The sequence below is a fragment of the Ranitomeya variabilis genome, chromosome 4 (genome assembly GCF_051348905.1).
Source record: "Ranitomeya variabilis isolate aRanVar5 chromosome 4, aRanVar5.hap1, whole genome shotgun sequence".
Taxonomy (NCBI): domain Eukaryota; kingdom Metazoa; phylum Chordata; class Amphibia; order Anura; family Dendrobatidae; genus Ranitomeya; species Ranitomeya variabilis.
Window position 1 is genome coordinate 290322360 of NC_135235.1, and position 18469 is coordinate 290340828.

Genomic DNA, 18469 nt, shown 5'->3' on the forward strand with positions numbered 1-18469 from the left:
TGAAAACATCTGTGTGCTGTTTATGAGACGTCTGAGACCTCCTATGGCTGGGATAAAGACCCTGACAACGTGGCTGTGGCTTAATTTATATTAATGCTTTATCTATATGGTCATTCCTTGTACCTAGATTGGATTACTCTGCCTGTCTTATCCAATGGGACTTGTGGTTTATTTTGTGACCACTTTTGGCAGAAATTATGAGCGGGGCAATCTTTTTGTATTTGTATTTTTGTATTGATGTCATGTTTGAATGCCCTAACTCGATGGTGACCTTGTTTAAGAGGAGGTCTATGACATTTATTGGGTCTCGCTTGTTAGCTATTTAGACCGCTAGCAATTTTTCATTTTTCATTTTTTTAATAGTTTACCCAAGTATTTACCCTCTATCAGACATATCTTGCCCTGATGGGCTGATATTGATCCTATTCAGATTTATACATTAATAAAAGAATTGTGGATATAAATGTGGCGTATAGGGACAACATCATAAGATATCCTAGTCCAGTTTTGCTATTTAGCATTTGATATTAGATATGTGTGCACCTTTTCATGCTTTGAAATGTCACTTTGAGCCACCAGTGCAAAGGACAGGTTAATCATATATGTATGTACTATTTTTAGTTTTTGAAGAAAAATTTGATTATCACCTAATAATAGTCCATTGAACTACACTAAGAGTTATATAGTTCTGCCTCTAACCACAAATATCTATATTTTGTATAGGATCAAGTTATTTGCACTAACAGCATTTTATTTATATCTCAAGGTGTTTGGTGATGGTGGTGGCTTTTTGAGAGGGACTCCTGTTGAGGGTCCCGAGGGTCAGCCGACGGTGAGCGGGGGAGCCATATCGTTCCCAGGGTGCCAACCTCTGGCTGTCAGGAAGGGACGTTTTAGGGAAAGGCACATTCTATCTCCCGTTGTTGTGAATTCTGTTCTTGGGCTCCCTCCGGTGGTTGTTGGTGGTAGTGCAGTTGTCTCTGGGTTGTAATCCAGGGCAGGTGTTTCTGCTGATTGCAGCTCTACTAGGTATTTAGGTGTGCAGGATCCTTTAGTCCTTGCCAGTTGTCCATTGTTCTTGGAGGGATTGCATCTCTGTCTGGCTCCTCATGCCCTGCTGTCAATTCAGCTAAGATAAGTGTCTGGTTTGTTGTCTCTGCAGCACACATGCAGTGTGCTTTACAATTCAGTGCAATTCATTGTGTTTTTGTCCAGCTTAGACTTTGTTTGGATTTTTCAGTCATGCTGGATTCTCTGGAGATGCAGATATACATTCTATGTCTTTAGTTAGATGTAGAATATTTGTATTATCTGCTGTGGATATTTTTAGGGTTTTAATACTGACCGCTTAGAATTCTGTCCTATCCTTTCTATTTAGCTAGAAGTGCCTCTTTTGCTAAATCCTGTTTTCTGCCTGCGTGTGTCTTTCCTCTTATACTCACAGTCAATATTTGTGGGGGGCTGCCTATCCTTTGGGGTTCTGCTCTGAGGCAAGATAGAATTCCCATTTCCATCTATAGGGGTATTTAGTCCTCCGGCTGTGTCGAGGTGTCTAGGACGTGTTAGGTACACCCCACGGCTACTTCTAGTTGCGGTGTCAGTTTAGGGTTTGCGGTCAGTACAGGTTCCACCTACTCCTGAGAAAGTCTCATGCGGCTCCAAGGTCACCAGATCATAACACCCGTAGTCCATTCCTTGTATATTTAATAATCTGTGGTTGGCCTTGTCCTTCTCTCTCTTGTCTCTGTGCTTGGTATTGTACTCCCACAGTATGCCGCTGTGCAAGCCTTGTCCTTGTCTCTGTGCTTGGTATTGTAGTCCCACAGTATGCCGCTGTGCAAGCCTTGTCCTTGTCTCTGTGCTTGGTACTGTACTCCCACAGTATGCCGCTGTGTAAGCCTTGTCCTTGTCTCAGTGCTTGGTATTGTACTCCCACAGTATGCCGCTGTGCAAGCCTTGTCCTTGTCTCTGGGCTTCGTATTGTACTCCCACAGTATGCCGCAGTGCAAGCCTTGTCCTTGTCTCTGTGCTTGGTATTGTACTCCCTCAGTATGCCGCTGTGCAAGCCTTGCCCTTGTCTCTGGGCTTGGTATTGTACTCCCACAATATGCCGCTGTGCAAGCCTTGTCCTTGTCTCTGTGCTTGGTATTGTACTCCCACAGTATGCCGCTGTGCAAGCCTTGTCCTTGTCTCTGGGCTTCGTATTGTACTCCCACAGTATGCCGCAGTGCAAGCCTTGTCCTTGTCTCTGTGCTTGGTATTGTACTCCCTCAGTATGCCGCTGTGCAAGCCTTGCCCTTGTCTCTGGGCTTGGTATTGTACTCCCACAATATACAATCACAACATGATTGCAGATCTGACTGGGGTATTTAGGTGTGCAGGATTCATTAGTCCTTGCCAGTTGTCAATTGTTGTTGGGAGGTGTAGGACCTCTGCCTGGTTCCTCCTGCCTTTCTGCCAAATCAGCAAAGATAAGTGTCTGGTTCTTTTTCCCTGTGGCACACATGTTGTGTGCTTCACAATTCAGTGCTATTCTTTGTGTTTTCTTGTCCAGCTTAGTATTTTCTCAGTCTTGCTGGATTCTCTGGAGTGGCAGATATACATTCCATGTCTTTAGTTAGATTGTGGAACTTTTTGTATTACCTGCTGTGGATATTTTTGGAAGGGTTTTAATACTGACCGCCTAGTTATCTGTCCTATCCTTTCCTATTTAGCTAGAGTGGCCTCTTCTGCTAAATCCTGTTTTCTACCTGCGTGTGTCTATTCTTCTCCTACTCACAGTCATTATTTGTGGGGGGCTGCCTATCCTTTGGGGGTCTGCTCTGAGGCAAGATAGCATTCCCATTTCCATCTATAGGGGTATTTAGTCCTCCGGCTGTGTCGAGGTGTCTAGGGAGTGTTAGGCACACCCCACGGCTACTTCTAGTTGCGGTGTTAGTTCAGGATTGCGGTCAGTACAGATTCCACCGTCTCCAGAGAAAGTTTCATGCGGCTCCAAGGTCACCAGATCATAACAGTACAACTGGCCCATAATGAGTTAAATGCATCTCAGAAGAAGGGAAGAAAAGTGTTGAGCCATTTTTTTTTTTCTGCAGTCTGTTTTGTCTTTTTTTCCCTCTTTATTTATGAGTGGCTGAGGAGTCTTGTGCCAGCATGGATGTTCAGGAATTAGCTTCTCGTGTAGACCAGCTTGCTGCTAGGGTACAGGGTATTTCTGATTTTATTGTTCAGACTCCAGCTTTAGAACCGAAGATTCCTACTCCTGATTTGTTTTTTGGTGATAGGTCCAAATTTTGGGGGTTTAAAAATAATTGTAAATTGTTTTTTGCTCTGAGACCGCGATTCTCCGGTGATTCCATTCAGCAGGTTAAAATTGTCATCTCCCTGCTGCGTGGTGATCCACAGGATTGGGCATTTTCCCTGGAATCTGGGAATCCGGCCTTGCTTAATGTAGATTCCTTTTTTCAGGCTTTAGGTTTATTATATGATGAACCTAATTCTGTGGATCAAGCGGAGAAAACCTTGTTGGCCCTGTCTCAGGGTCAAGAGGCGGCAGAATTGTATTGTCAGAAATTTAGAAAATGGTCTGTGTTGACTAAATGGAATGATGATGCTTTGGCGGGAATTTTCAGAAAGGGTCTTTCTGAATCCGTTAAAGATGTTATGGTGGGGTTTCCCACGCCTTCCGGTCTGAGTGATTTTATGTCTCTGGCCATTCAGATTGATCGGCGCTTGCAGGAGCGTAGAACTGTGCGCGCTGTGGCATCGTCCTCAGAGTCAATTCCTGAGCCAATGCAGTGTGATAGGATTTTGTCTAGAATGGAACGACAAGGATTCAGACATCAGAATGGGTTGTGTTATTATTGTGGCGACGCTTCTCATGTCATTTCAGTCTGCCCTAAGCGGACAAAGAGGATCGCTACCATTATTACTGTACAACCTAAATTTCTGTTATCGGTGCCCTTGATTTGCTCATTGTCATCATTCTCTGTCATGGCGTTTGTGGATTCAGGCGCCGCCTTGAACTTAATGGATTTTGAGTTTGCCAGGCGTTGTGGTTTTCCCTTGCAGCCTTTGCAGAACCCTATTCCTTTAAGGGGGATTGATGCTACACCTTTGGCTAAAAATAAGCCTCAGTTTTGGACACAGGTGACCATGCACATGACGCCAGCCCATCAGGAAGATTGTCGATTTCTGGTGTTGCATAATTTGCATGATGTTATCGTGCTGGGTTTCCCGTGGTTGCAGGTACATAATCCTGTATTGGATTGGAAATCTATGTCTGTGACTAGTTGGGGTTGTCAGGGGGTTCATAATGATGTTCCTTTGATGTCAATCTCCTCTCCTTCCTCTTCTGAAATTCCAGAGTTTTTGTCTGATTTTCAGGATGTATTCGATGAGCCCAAGTCCAGTTCCCTTCCACCGCACAGGGACTGTGATTGTGCTATTGACTTGATTCCAGGCAGTAAGTTTCCTAAGGGTCGACTTTTCAACCTGTCTGTGCCTGAACATACCGCCATGCGGAGTTATGTTAAGGAGTCTTTGGAGAAAGGGCATATTCGGCCATCTTCTTCACCGTTAGGAGCAGGTTTTTTTTTTGTTGCTAAGAAGGATGGCTCCTTGAGACCTTGTATTGATTATCGCCTCTTAAATAAGATCACGGTCAAGTTTCAATACCCTTTACCTTTGCTTTCTGACTTGTTTGCTAGGATTAAGGGGGCTAGTTGGTTTACTAAGATTGACCTTCGGGGGGCATATAATCTTGTTCGTATTAAACAGGGTGATGAATGGAAAACTGCGTTTAATACGCCCGAAGGCCATTTTGAATACCTTGTGATGCCATTCGGGCTCACTAACGCTCCATCTGTTTTTCAATCCTTCATGCATGATATCTTCCGGACTTATATTGATAAATTCTTGATTGTATATTTGGACGATATTTTGATTTTTTCCGATGATTGGAAGTCTCATGTGGAACAGGTCAGGATGGTATTTCAGATCCTTCGTGACAATGCTTTGTTTGTGAAGGGGTCTAAGTGTCTCTTTGGGGTGCAGAAGGTTTCTTTTTTGGGCTTTATTTTTTCTCCCTCATCTATGGAGATGGATCCGGTTAAGGTTCAGGCCATTCATGATTGGATTCAACCCACATCCATGAAGAGCCTTCAGAAATTTTTGGGTTTTGCAAATTTTTATCGCCGTTTCATTGCTAACTTCTCCAGCGTGGTTAAACCCTTGACAGATTTGACGAAAAAAGGCGCTGATGTGGCGAATTGGTCCTCTGCGGCTGTCTCTGCCTTTCAGGAGCTTAAACGCCGATTTACTTCTGCTCCGGTGTTGCGCCAACCAGATGTTTCTCTTCCGTTTCAGGTTGAGATTGATGCTTCTGAGATTGGGGCAGGGGCCGTTTTGTCTCAGAGGGATTCTGTTGGTTCTTTGATGAAACCGTGTGCCTTCTTCTCCCACAAGTTTTCGCCTGCTGAACGCAAATGATGTCGGCAATCGGGAGTTGTTGGCTATGAAGTGGGCGTTTGAGGAGTGGCGACATTGGCTTGAGGGAGCTAAGCACCGTATTGTGGTCCTTACCGATCATAAGAATTTGATTTACCTCGAGTCTGCCAAACGGCTGAGTCCTAGACAGGCTCGATGGTCCTTGTTTTTTTCCCGTTTTGATTTCGTGGTTTCGTATCTTCCGGGTTCTAAGAATATTAAGGCTGATGCCCTTTCTAGGAGTTTTTTGCCTGATTCTCCTGAGGCCCTTGAACCGGTCGGCATTCTGAAAGAAGGGGTGGTCCTTTCTGCCATTTCCCCTGATTTACGGCGGGTTCTTCAGGAATTTCAGGCTGATAGACCTGACCGCTGTCCTGTGGGGAAATTGTTTGTTCCTGACAGATGGACTAGTAGAGTGATTTCTGAGGTTCACTGTTCTGTGTTGGCTGGTCATCCTGGTATTTTTGGTACCAGAGATTTGGTTGGTAGGTCCTTTTGGTGGCCTTCGTTGTCACGTGATGTGCGTTCTTTTGTGCAGTCCTGTGGGACTTGTGCGCGGGCCAAGCCTTGTTGTTCCCATGCTAGTGGGTTACTTTTGCCATTGCCGGTTCCTGAGAAACCCCTGGACGCATATTTCAATGGATTTTATTTCTGATCTTCCGGTTTCCCAGAGGATGTCGGTTATCTGGGTTGTTTGTGACCGGTTTTCTAAGATGGTTCATTTGGTGCCTTTGCCTAAATTGCCTTCCTCTTCAGAGTTGGTTCCGTTGTTTTTTCAGCATGTGGTTCGTTTGCATGGTATTCCGGAGAATATTGTGTCCGACAGAGGTTCCCAGTTTGTTTCTAGGTTTTGGCAGGCCTTTTGTGCTAGGCTGGGCATTGATTTGTCTTTTTCTTCTGCATTCCATCCTCAGACAAATGGCAAGACCGAGCGAACTAATCAGACTTTGGAGACTTATTTGAGATGCTTTGTGTCTGCCGATCAGGATGATTGGGTGGCCTTTTTGCCATTGGCCGAGTTTGCCCTTAATAATCGGGCTAGTTCGGCTACTTTGGTTTCGCCTTTTTTTTGTAATTTTGGTTTTCATCCTCATTTTTCTTCTGGGCAGGTTGAGCCTTCTGACTGTCCTGGTGTGGATTCTGTGGTTGACAGGTTGCAGCAGATTTGGGCTCATGTGGTGGACAATTTGGTGTTGTCTCAGGAGGAGGCTCAACGTTTTGCTAACCGTCGTCGGTGTGTTGGTTCCCGGCTTCGGGTTGGGGATTTGGTTTGGTTGTCTTCCCGTCATGTTCCTATGAAGGTCTCTTCCACTAAGTTTAAGCCTCGGTTTATTGGTCCTTATAGGATTTCTGAGATTATTAATCCGGTGTCTTTTCGATTGGCGCTTCCGGCCTCTTTTGCTATCCATAATGTCTTCCATAGAGCTTTATTGCGGAAATATGTGGTGCCCGTTGTTCCCTCTGTTGATCCTCCGGCCCCCGTGTTGGTTGATGGGGAGTTGGAGTATGTGGTTGAGAAGATTTTGGATTCTCGTTTTATGAGGTGGAGGCTTCAGTACCTTGTCAAATGGAAGGGTTATGGCCAGGAGGATAATTCTTGGGTTTTTGCTTCTGATGTCCATGCTGCTGATTTGGTTCATGCTTTTCATCTGGCTCGTCCTTCTCGGCCTGGGGGCTCTGGTGAGGGTTCGGTGACCCCTCCTCAAGGGGGTGGTACTGTTGTGAATTCTGCTTTTGGGCTCCCTCCGGTGGTTGTAGGTGGTAATGCAGTTGCCCCTGAGTTGCAGCCCTGGTCAGGTGTATCTGCTGATTGCAGATCTGACTGGGGTATTTAGGCGTGCAGGATTCATTAGTCCTTGCCAGTTGTCAATTGTTGTTGGGAGGTGTAGGACCTCTGCCTGGTTCCTCCTGCCTTTCTGCCAAATCAGCAAAGATAAGTGTCTGGTTCTTTTTCCCTGTGGCACACATGTTGTGTGCTTCACAATTCAGTGCTATTCTTTGTGTTTTCTTGTCCAGCTTAGTATTTTCTCAGTCTTGCTGGATTCTCTGGAGTGGCAGATATACATTCCATGTCTTTAGTTAGATTGTGGAACTTTTTGTATTATCTGCTGTGGATATTTTTGGAAGGGTTTTAATACTGACCACCTAGTTATCTGTCCTATCCTTTCCTATTTAGCTAGAGTGGCCTCTTCTGCTAAATCCTGTTTTCTACCTGCGTGTGTCTATTCTTCTCCTACTCACAGTCATTATTTGTGGGGGCCTGCCTATCCTTTGGGGGTCTGCTCTGAGGCAAGATAGCATTCCCATTTCCATCTATAGGGGTATTTAGTCCTCCGGCTGTGTCGAGGTGTCTAGGGAGTGTTAGGCACACCCCACGGCTACTTCTAGTTGCGGTGTTAGTTCAGGATTGCGGTCAGTACAGGTTCCACCGTCTCCAGAGAAAGTTTCATGCGGCTCCAAGGTCACCAGATCATAACACTTGTCCTTGTCTCTGTGCTTGGTATTGTAGTCCCAGAGTATGTCGCTGTGCAAGCCTTGTCCTTGTCTCAGTGCTTGGTACTGTACTCCCACAGTATGCCGCTGTGCAAGCCTTGTCCTTGTGTCTGTGCTTGGTATTGTACTCCCATAGTATGCCACTGTGCAAGCCTTGTCCTTGTCTCTGTGCTTGGTATTGTACTCCCACAGTATGCCGCTGTGCAAGCCTTGTCCTTGTGTCTGTGCTTGGTATTGTACTCCCACAGTATGCCACTGTGCAAGCCTTGTCCTTGTCTCTGTGCTTGGTTTTGTACTCCCACAGTATGCCACTGTGCAAGCCTTGTCCTTGTCTCTGTGCTTGGTATTGTACTGCCACAGTATTCCACTGTGCAAGCCTTGTCCTTGTCTCTGTGCTTGGTATTGTACTCCCACAGTATGCCGCTATGCAAGCCTTGTCCTTGTCTCTGTGCTTGGTATTGTACTCCCACAGTATGCCACTGTGCAAGCCTTGTCCTTGTCTCTGTGCTTGGTATTGTACTCCCACAGTATGCCACTGTGCAATCCTTGTCCTTGTCTCTGTGCTTGGTACTGTACTCCCACAGTATGTCGCTGTGCAAGCCTTGTCCTTGTGTCTGTGCTTGGTATTGTACTCCCACAGTATGCCGCTGTGCAAGCCCTGTCCTTGTTTCTGTGCTTGGTATTGTACTCCCACAGTATGCCGCTGTGCAAGCCTTGTCCTTGTCTCTGTGCTTGGTATTGTACTCCCACAGTATGCCGCTGTGCAAGCCTTGTCCTTGTCTCTGTGCTTGGTATTGTAGTCCCACAGTATGCCGCTGTGCAAGCCTTGTCCTTGTGTCTGTGCTTGGTATTGTACTCCCACAGTATGCTGCTGTGCAAGCCTTGTCCTTGTCTCTGTGCTTGGTATTGTAGTCCCACAGTATGCCGCTGTGCAAGCCTTGTCCTTGTCTCTGTGCTTGGTATTGTAGTCCCACAGTATGTCGCTGTGCAAGCCTTGTCCTTGTCTCTGTGCTTGGTACTTTACTCCCACAGTATGCCGCTGTGCAAGCCTTGTCCTTGTGTCTGTGCTTGGTATTGTACTCCCACAGTATGCCGCTGTGCAAGCCTTGTCCTTGTCTCTGTGCTTGGTACTGTACTCCCACAGTATGCCGCTGTGCAAGCCTTGTCCTTGTGTCTGTGCTTGGTATTGTACTCCCACAGTATGCCGCTGTGCAAGCCTTGTCCTTGCGTCTGTGCTTGGTATTGTACTCCCACAGTATGCCGCTGTGCAAGCCTTGTCCTTGCGTCTGTGCTTGGTATTGTACTCCCACAGTATGCCGCTGTGCAAGCCTTGTCCTTGTCTCTGTGCTTGGTATTGTACTCCCACAGTATGCCGCTGTGCAAGCCTTGTCCTTGTCTCTGTGCTTGGTATTGTACTCCCACAGTATGCCACTGTGCAAGCCTTGTCCTTGTCTCTGTGCTTGGTATTGTACTCCCACAGTATGCCGCTGTGCAAGCCTTGTCCTTGTCTCTGTGCTTGGTACTGTACTCCCACAGTATGCCGCTGTGCAAGCCTTGTCCTTGTCTCTGTGCTTGGTACTGTACTCCCACAGTATGCCGCTGTGCAAGCCTTGTCCTTGTCTCTGTGCTTGGTATTGTACTCCCACAGTATGCCGCTGTGCAAGCCTTGTCCTTGTGTCTGTGCTTGGTATTGTACTCCCATAGTATGCCGCTGTGCAAGCCTTGTCCTTGTGTCTGTGCTTGGTATTGTACTCCCACAGTATGCCGCTGTGCAAGCCTTGTCCTTGTCTCTGTGCTTGGTATTGTACTCCCACAGTATGCCGCTGTGCAAGCCTTGTCCTTGTCTCTGTGCTTGGTATCGTACTCCCACAGTATGCCGCTGTGCAAGCCTTGTCCTTGTCTCTGTGCTTGGTATTGTACTCCCACAGTATGCCGCTGTGCAAGCCTTCTCCTTGTCTCTGTGCTTGGTATTGTACTCCCACAGTATGCCGCTGTGCAAGCCTTGTCCTTGTCTCTGTGCTTGGTATTGTGCTCCCACAGTATGCCGCTGTGCAAGCCTTTTCCTTGTCTCTGTGCTTGGTATTGCACTCCCACAGTATGCCGCTGTGCAAGCCTTGTCCTTGTCTCTGTGCTTGGTACTGTACTCCCACAGTATGCCGCTGTGCAAGCCTTGTCCTTGTCTCTGTGCTTGGTATTGTACTCCCACAGTATGCCGCTGTGCAAGCCTTGTCCTTGCGTCTGTGCTTGGTATTGTGCTCCCACAGTATGCCGCTGTGCAAGCCTTGTCCTTGTCTCTGTGCTTGGTATTGTACTCCCACAGTATGCCGCTGTGCAAGCCTTGTCCTTGTCTCTGTGCTTGGTATTGTACTCCCACAGTATGCCACTGTGCAAGCCTTGTCCTTGTCTCTGTGCTTGGTATTGTAGTCCCACAGTATGTCGCTGTGCAAGCCTTGTCCTTGTCTCTGTGCTTGGTACTGTACTCCCACAGTATGCCGCTGTGCAAGCCTTGTCCTTGTCTCTGTGCTTGGTACTGTACTCCCACAGTATGCCGCTGTGCAAGCCTTGTCCTTGTCTCTGTGCTTGGTATTGTACTCCCACAGTATGCCGCTGTGCAAGCCTTGTCCTTGTCTCTGTGCTTGGTATTGTAGTCCCACAGTATGTCGCTGTGCAAGCCTTGTCCTTGTCTCTGTGCTTGGTACTGTACTCCCACAGTATGCCGCTGTGCAAGCCTTGTCCTTGTCTCTGTTCTTGGTATTGTAGTCCCACAGTATGCCGCTGTGCAAGCCTTGTCCTTGCTTGGTATTGTAGTCCCACTGCATCTTTAAGAAGTTTTTTCGGCACCAATCAGTCTGTACATTATTGACATTTACAGTATAGACCCTAAACTTTCCCTATTTTTAGGAAAGTATTTTTTGGTTTTGTGTACTTTTAATCATTAATATTAAAAGATATTTTTTAGGGTTCTGTGTTTTTCTTTTTTTTGCTAGTTGACTTACAGCCAGAAACAGACAGGATACAGCAGGAAGAATTCTGCCGCAGATAGTTATCTTACAGCCAAATACAGACAGCACACAGCAGGAAGACTTCTGCTGCAGCTAGTTGTTTTACAGTCAGACACAGACAGTATACAGCAGGAAGACTTCTGCCGCAGCTAGTTGTCTTACAGCCAAACACAAAAAGAGAGCCCTGTGGGCAAAATTGGTGCTGTTTCTGCATCAAAAAAATTAAGTTGTCAATAGGTACAATATTAAACCTAGCGATTTGGTTGTATTTTTAGACAAACATTTGCATCCATATACAGACTGGGTGATGGGGTATCAAAAAGTTCAATTAGTCATTTAAAGAAGCATTCCTCCCATTAAAGTTTTTATTCTTTTAATATACAGCACTGTGTACTTACAACTGCTCATTTTGCCTTTCTACCCAGATTCTCTTTTCCATTAGGTCTATGACATCACATGATTAAAAACCGACTAGCTGAATCCTTCTAATCTCCATGTAGAAGTAGGAAGTCTCTTTTCCCTGCATGAATCCTCATTAGAACTACAATTCTATATCACTACAAAGTTCCTGGCACAGGGAGGAGTGTAGCAGCTGGGTCAGGAGATGAAGAGGAGGTGGAGCTGGGCAGCCAGGGACTTTGCAGTGACCTGGAATTGTAGTTCTAATGATGACTCATGGAGGAAAAGAGACTTTTTCTGTTTCTACATGAAGGTTAGGTTAGGACTGATCGGTTTGCAAAAATAAAATTTCGGTGATTTCAGCTGTGAAGGCTGCAGAATGGTCAATGCTGCTCTGAAATATAACACAGGCTGTAATTAAGTATCAGTACACTCATCTTTGCATTCAGATTCATTCTATATGACAAAAGATTATCAAAACGTAAAATACAACTAAAATAATAACAACACTAACTGCGGAATAAGAATCTACTGATCATAGAATTCTGATGATGACGACTTGTTACATGCTGGGATCGCCTACTGATCCCTACTGTGCAAATACAGAAAACATAGCCCTAGCCCAATAGTGAGGATGCAGCTGTTACTTTGTATTACAGGAACATCCAGAACCCTGCAGTGCGGCTACCAAGTCCCCGCTTTGGTATTTCGATGTAAGGAGACCTGGTTGGCTTTGCTCATCTAAGCTACAATCCAGAAAAGGAATAGAACATGAGGAAAGCAGAAGGAAAGGATTTCTACATCAAACATGAAGGGCGAGGCACTGATAAGTTCATGCTTTCTCTTTTCATCTTATCATAAATAAATATATATATTATCTAGTGGCTGAGGAAGAACTTAAGCAAATTACCACCTTTTACTTGTGTCTTCACCATGTCTGACATGGAAAAACACTAGTGAAGTCTGCCCTTTTGTGACATGGGATCAATGGGTCTTAGGATAAAGCTAGATTGGGCAGCACCGACACAGTCATGATGAGCCCAAAAACCAAAACTGCGTTAGTACCGCCCCATCTAAGGCCCCTTTCACACATCAGTTTTTTGCCATCAAGGACAATCCATCGAATTTTGAAAAAAACTGATCCGTCGCTGATTGTGAAAAACTGATGCGACGGATCCATTTTTTCGCCTGATCCGACTAGCTGATCCAGCTAATCAGATATTAAAAAAAAAACAAATCAGAGCATGCTCAGTTAAAAAAAAACAGAATCCGTCGACGGATTCCATCATTTGACGGATCCGGCGCCATAGGCTTCCATTCTAGCAAACGGCGACGGATCCGTCGCTGTCCGTTTTTTCGACGGACACAAAAAACTTTACTATGTCCGTTGTCTCCGGCCGCTGGACAAACAATTTTCAACAGATCCGGCGAACGACGGATGAAACGTGAGGCAATCCATCGCTAATACAAATCTATGATCAAAAAAGGATCCAGCGGCATCAGACGCCGGATGTGTTTTTTTCAAAATTCAACGGATTGCGACTGATGGCAAAAAACTGATGTGTGAAAGGGGCCTTATCCTTAAAAATCCACCCCGCCCAAAAAAAAAAAAATATGTAGGGAAACAAAAAAGGATTTAGCATCACCAGAGCACCTCGCAAAACGACACATCAGACACCACGGTAAATGTATATCAAAGTCAACGACAATGAATCCTTGGAGAGAAAAGAAGTGGCACTCAGCATCCATAAAATATTCCTTTATTTTCTGTGTAATTAAAAAAGAAGAGAGGGGAACCTGGATGCGCTGTGGACAACGGTGACACGTAGAAGCGTTGTTATACACGAAACAACCATTGTCCACATCGTATCCAGCCTCCTCTCATAAAAAAATATTTTATGGATGGTGAGTGCCACTTGTTTACTCTCCAAGAATTGGTGAGCAAGAGTTTTCAGGTTGCACCTCTGCACAGAAAGTTATGCAGTTTTGTAACAGTTAACGCTTCGGCAGAAGAGGAGCGGCCTGTGTGATCATGGAGTCAAGTATGCAGAGGATATTTCGGGTGCCAGAAGATAAAACAAAACCTGCTGTTCTTCAGAAACAAGGGGACAGGGTACGGACCTTCTTTTGTCTTCTTGTGCTCACTCTTCTCCTTCTGTAAAGAACGTTCCAGCCTGGAGCGATGCTCGTACACCACTGGGGACCAAGAAGAAAACAAATTAGTGTTATATTATGAGAGAATTCTACAAGACCGATATACCAGCAAGATGCGTGTCCTACTATGCCAGCCAAGCCACAGTATGCCAAGTAGGTGGGCAAGAGATCCTGGAGTCTCCATAATCAGCTATTTAGTATGGAGCCTTGGTGAAATTGTATCTTTAGTTTTTTTTTTTTATGTCCTTTCCACAATTATGGAATCTTTTGTACTGGCGTTTTCTGAGCATTTTTTTTCCTAATTCCAGCAAAGAGCATTTTTTTAAGCTAAAATGCTTAAAAAAACATTCAAAAAAGATGCCGCGGATATCTTGTAATGTAAAGCGTAGAGCATCTTCGGAGTGGAGGACGCCTGAAGAATAGTCCAATCACTTCTGTTAACTGCTTGAAAACCTGAAATACTGAACATATGAACAGCAGGTAATCTTTACATAAAAGTGAATATGTTCATTCCTTTGATAGCTTTCAGAATGCTTTTGCTGTTGGATTTCCAAGCAGATCTGCTCCTAGTCCTTCCAATAAAAATATGTCATAAGAACATACCCTTATGGGGGCAGCCACCTTTTGTTCCACACTGTACACAAAAAAGCTAAGCTGTACCTGAAAACTAAGACAAAAAATAACTACCGTAATTTCACTTCTATGCAAAAGAGTAGTGAGCCTGCTCTGTCACATATGCAGAGGTTACTGTGCAGGGATGGAGGAGGTGGTGAGCTCTCTCCATCACCTACAGTGTTTTCCTGAAAATAAGACCTACCTAATACTAAGCCCTATCATGATTTTACTGGATTTTTTTTGCATATGCTTGAAATATAAGCTCTACTCAAAAAAATAAGCCCTAATTACAGTGAAAGCCAGTGTGGGGAATGTAAACTGGGCTATTGCCCAGGGCCCCCACTCTTTGGAGCCCTCAGCATTTCTAATCCGAGGTTAAAACTGCTTAAGGACCTTTGATGACATCAAGGTCATGCGACCATGATTTCACTAAAGGTCTTTTAACTGTGGGAGTCTACTGTAGAGGAATTGAGAAAGATACAGACATATATATATATATATATATATATATATATATATATATATATATATATACAGTGTATGTATATACATGTGTATGTGCCGTGTGTGTATATACATGTGTATGGACAGTGTGTGTATGTGCATATACTCTACATGTGTATGTATGTGCAGTTTGTGCATATGAACGTGTATGTATGTGCAGTTTGTGTATAAATTCAAATATGTATGTGCAGTGTGTATATATTCACATGTGTATGTATGTGCAGTGTGTGTATATACATGTGTATGTATGTGCAGTGTGTGTATATACAGTACATGTGTATGTATGTGCAGTGTGTGTATATATTCACATGTCTATGTATGTGCATTGTGTGTATATACATGTGTATGTATGTGCAGTGTGTGTATATTCACATGTGTATGTATGTGCAGTGTGTATATATACGTGTGTATATATGTGCAGTGTGTGTAAATTCACGTGTATGTGCAGTGTGTGTATATTCACATGTGTATATGTGCAGTGTGTGTATATACTGTACATGTGAAGTGTCTGTATATACATGTGTATGTATGTGCAGTGTGTATATAAATGTGTATGTATGTGCAGTGTGTGTATATTCACATGTGTATGTATGTGCAGTATGTATATACACATGTATGTATGTGGAGTGTGTGTATATACGTGTATGTATGTGCAGTGTGTGTATATTCACATGTGTATGTATGTGCAGTGTGTGTATATACTGTACATGTGAAGTGTCTGTATATACATGTGTATGTATGTGCAGTGTGTATATAAATGTGTATGTATGTGCAGTGTGTGTATATTCACATGTGTATGTATGTGCAGTATGTATATACACGTGTATGTATGTGGAGTGTGTGTATATACGTGTATGTATGTGCAGTGTGTGTATATTCACATGTGTATGTATGTGCAGTGTGTGTATATACTGTACATGTGAAGTGTCTGTATATACATGTGTATGTATGTGCAGTGTGTATATAAATGTGTATGTATGTGCAGTGTGTGTATATTCACATGTGTATGTATGTGCAGTATGTATATACACGTGTATGTATGTGGAGTGTGTGTATATACGTGTATGTATGTGCAGTGTGTGTATATTCACATGTGTATGTATGTGCAGTGTGTGTATATACTGTACATGTGAAGTGTCTGTATATACATGTGTATGTATGTGCAGTGTGTATATAAATGTGTATGTATGTGCAGTGTGTGTATATTCACATGTGTATGTATGTGCAGTATGTATATACACGTGTATGTATGTGGAGTGTGTGTATATACACGTGTATGTATGTGCAGTGTGTGTATATACACGTGTATGTATGTGCAGTGTGTGTATATACACGTGTATGTATGTGCAGTGTGTGTATATAAACGTGTATGTATGTGCAGTGTGTGTATATACATGTGTATGTATGTGCAGTGTGTGTATATGCATGTGTATGTATGTGCAGTGTGTGTATATACATGTGTATGTATGTGCAGTGTGTGTATATACATGTGTATGTATGTGCAGTGTGTGTATATGCATGTGTATGTATGTGCAGTGTGTGTATATACATGTGTATGTATGTGCAGTGTGTGTATATACATGTGTATGTATGTGCAGTGTGTGTATATGCATGTGTATGTATGTGCAGTGTGTGTATATACATGTGTATGTATGTGCAGTGTGTGTATATACATGTGTATGTATGTGCAGTGTGTGTATATATACACATGTGTATGTATCTGTAATGTGTGTGTATGTATATACACACACGTGTATGAGCAGTGTGTGTGATTTCATGATTATATTTAAATAAATGGTGATTTTGTGTTCAAAAGGAATTGTAGTTTGTTGTTCATGGCAAAAAAAAACAAGACATCCTCAGAAAATAAACCCTAACCCATCTTTCGTAGCAAGAAATAATGAGGCCCGGTCCCATTTTCAGGGAAACACGGTATTAGATCTTATTATGACACATCTCTTCTACAGCTGGAGAAGGTACAGTATGTTTAATATGACATATGATGACCCCCGGCAAACACCACACAAGCTGAATAGTCTGCTGCTGATGGTTTCCCTTTCCATCGACTAAAGGCAGATCTGCCAATTCTCAGGAAGCAATATATAAATATGGTCATTAATTATATGTGAGGATTAGACCAAACAGCGCTGCTTTATGTGTAAAGTTACCCAAACATCACGGAAAGTTCTGAAAAAGTTAAATCGTGACGCGATTAGTCACAGATCATATGATAGTTATTGTATCCAGCCATGTCTGATGCTAACGGGTAAACGCACTGTGCAAATCAAGACCATATGACTATAATTCCAGGAATGATAAATTACCGTCTTTCAAAATAACAGTGAGCTGAGAGCTAAAAGCCTGAGCTGTAGGAACAATGCACCACAGAGCGATACTAGTCATTTCCTGTGGTTTTATCAGTGAATGTCGGACCTTTATTTTTTTTTTTTACCGCCAGATGCAAATTGCATGATTAGGCCAAAAATATCTTACTGATAGTTTTTTTTATCTATCCATACAAGCAAGTGAAATGACCAAGACAAAAAGTGAAATGTTCTTTTCAGACCTCACATAGAAGTGAATGGAGAAAGCACTTTGCTCCCACCTCACCACCGACATTGGCACGAGATGTGGCTCCATTCTCCCGATAATTGGACGTCCCAAAAGGTGAGACTTGTATCAATCAGACTTTCATGGAATATCCAGTGGATGCGTATTAAAATGTCCAAAAAAGCGAATGCCCCTTTAAACAGGTAGCCTTGTCACAAACACAACCTCATTGGCCATTGGTCCAATTTCCAACACAAAGTAGGCACCAAATTTGAGCTAAAGTTTCAGGGGTACAAAATTTCAGGAGCATGTAATGAATGGGTAATGGAAAACATTTGTACAAAAATTAGTAACTTTTTAAAAAGTCTTAATTAATGAATCAGCCAAAAACATCAACATCACTCTTGAAAATCCCAAAAGGACAGGAGTTTTAAAGAAAAATCAAAATAAAGTTTAATACAGTCATGAGGGTCCCTATTTCTAATGAACCTTGTCCTCGGTGGGGATCACTATCTGCAGTCGAAGACAAAAGTCTTGAAATTGACCCAAATTTTGTTTTTTGCAAAGTTTGTTGCTTCAGTGTTTTTAGATCTTTCTGTCAGAAGTTTCTATGGTTCGAAGGCAAAATTGTCAGTGAGCCCACTCAATAGATGAAACACCCCCACACATGAATGGTCTCAGGATTCTTTACTGTTGGTATAAGGACAGAACTCATGGTGGCGCTCACCTTTTCTTCTCCCAACAGTCATTCTTCCTGATGTCCGAAACAGTCTGACAGGGCCTTCATCAGAGAAAATAATTTTGCAGGTAGTGCAGGGAATGGACTCCAGAGAACTTGGGGAAAAGTTAATCTCTCTGCTGATGAAGCCCCCTTCAAACTGTTTCTGGAAGAATGGTTCTCCGGAGAAGTAGTGGTGAGCGCTACCATGAGTTCTGTGTCTGCCAACAGTAAATTATCCTGAGACTATTCATGTGTGGGGGCTTTTCATCCATGGAGGGGGTTGACTCACAGTTTTGCCTTGGAACACGGCCATGAATGAAGAATTGGATCTCAACATTCTCCAAGAGCAACTTCTCCCAACAATCCAGAAGCAATTTGGCCATGGACAATGCTTCCTCTAGCATGATGGAGACCATGTCACTAGGTAAAAGTGATAACTAAGTGGCTCAGTAAATAAAACAATTACATTTTGGGTCCATGGTTAGGAAACTGCCCAAATCTCCATTCCGTTGAGAACCTGTGGTCAATCCTCAAAAAGCGGGAG

General features: G+C 43.6%; 1 protein-coding gene across 2 annotated transcripts in view; it reads right to left on the bottom strand.

Annotated features, from left to right (window-relative positions):
* The window catches only part of LOC143764525 (uncharacterized), a 111041-nt gene that overhangs the window by 70811 nt on the left and 21761 nt on the right, over window positions 1-18469 (bottom strand). For both annotated transcript variants that reach the window (XM_077250152.1, XM_077250153.1), the window contains exon 2: window positions 13503-13577. In XM_077250152.1, the coding sequence (XP_077106267.1) occupies window positions 13503-13577 (75 nt within the window). The remainder of the gene's footprint in view (window positions 1-13502; window positions 13578-18469) is intronic.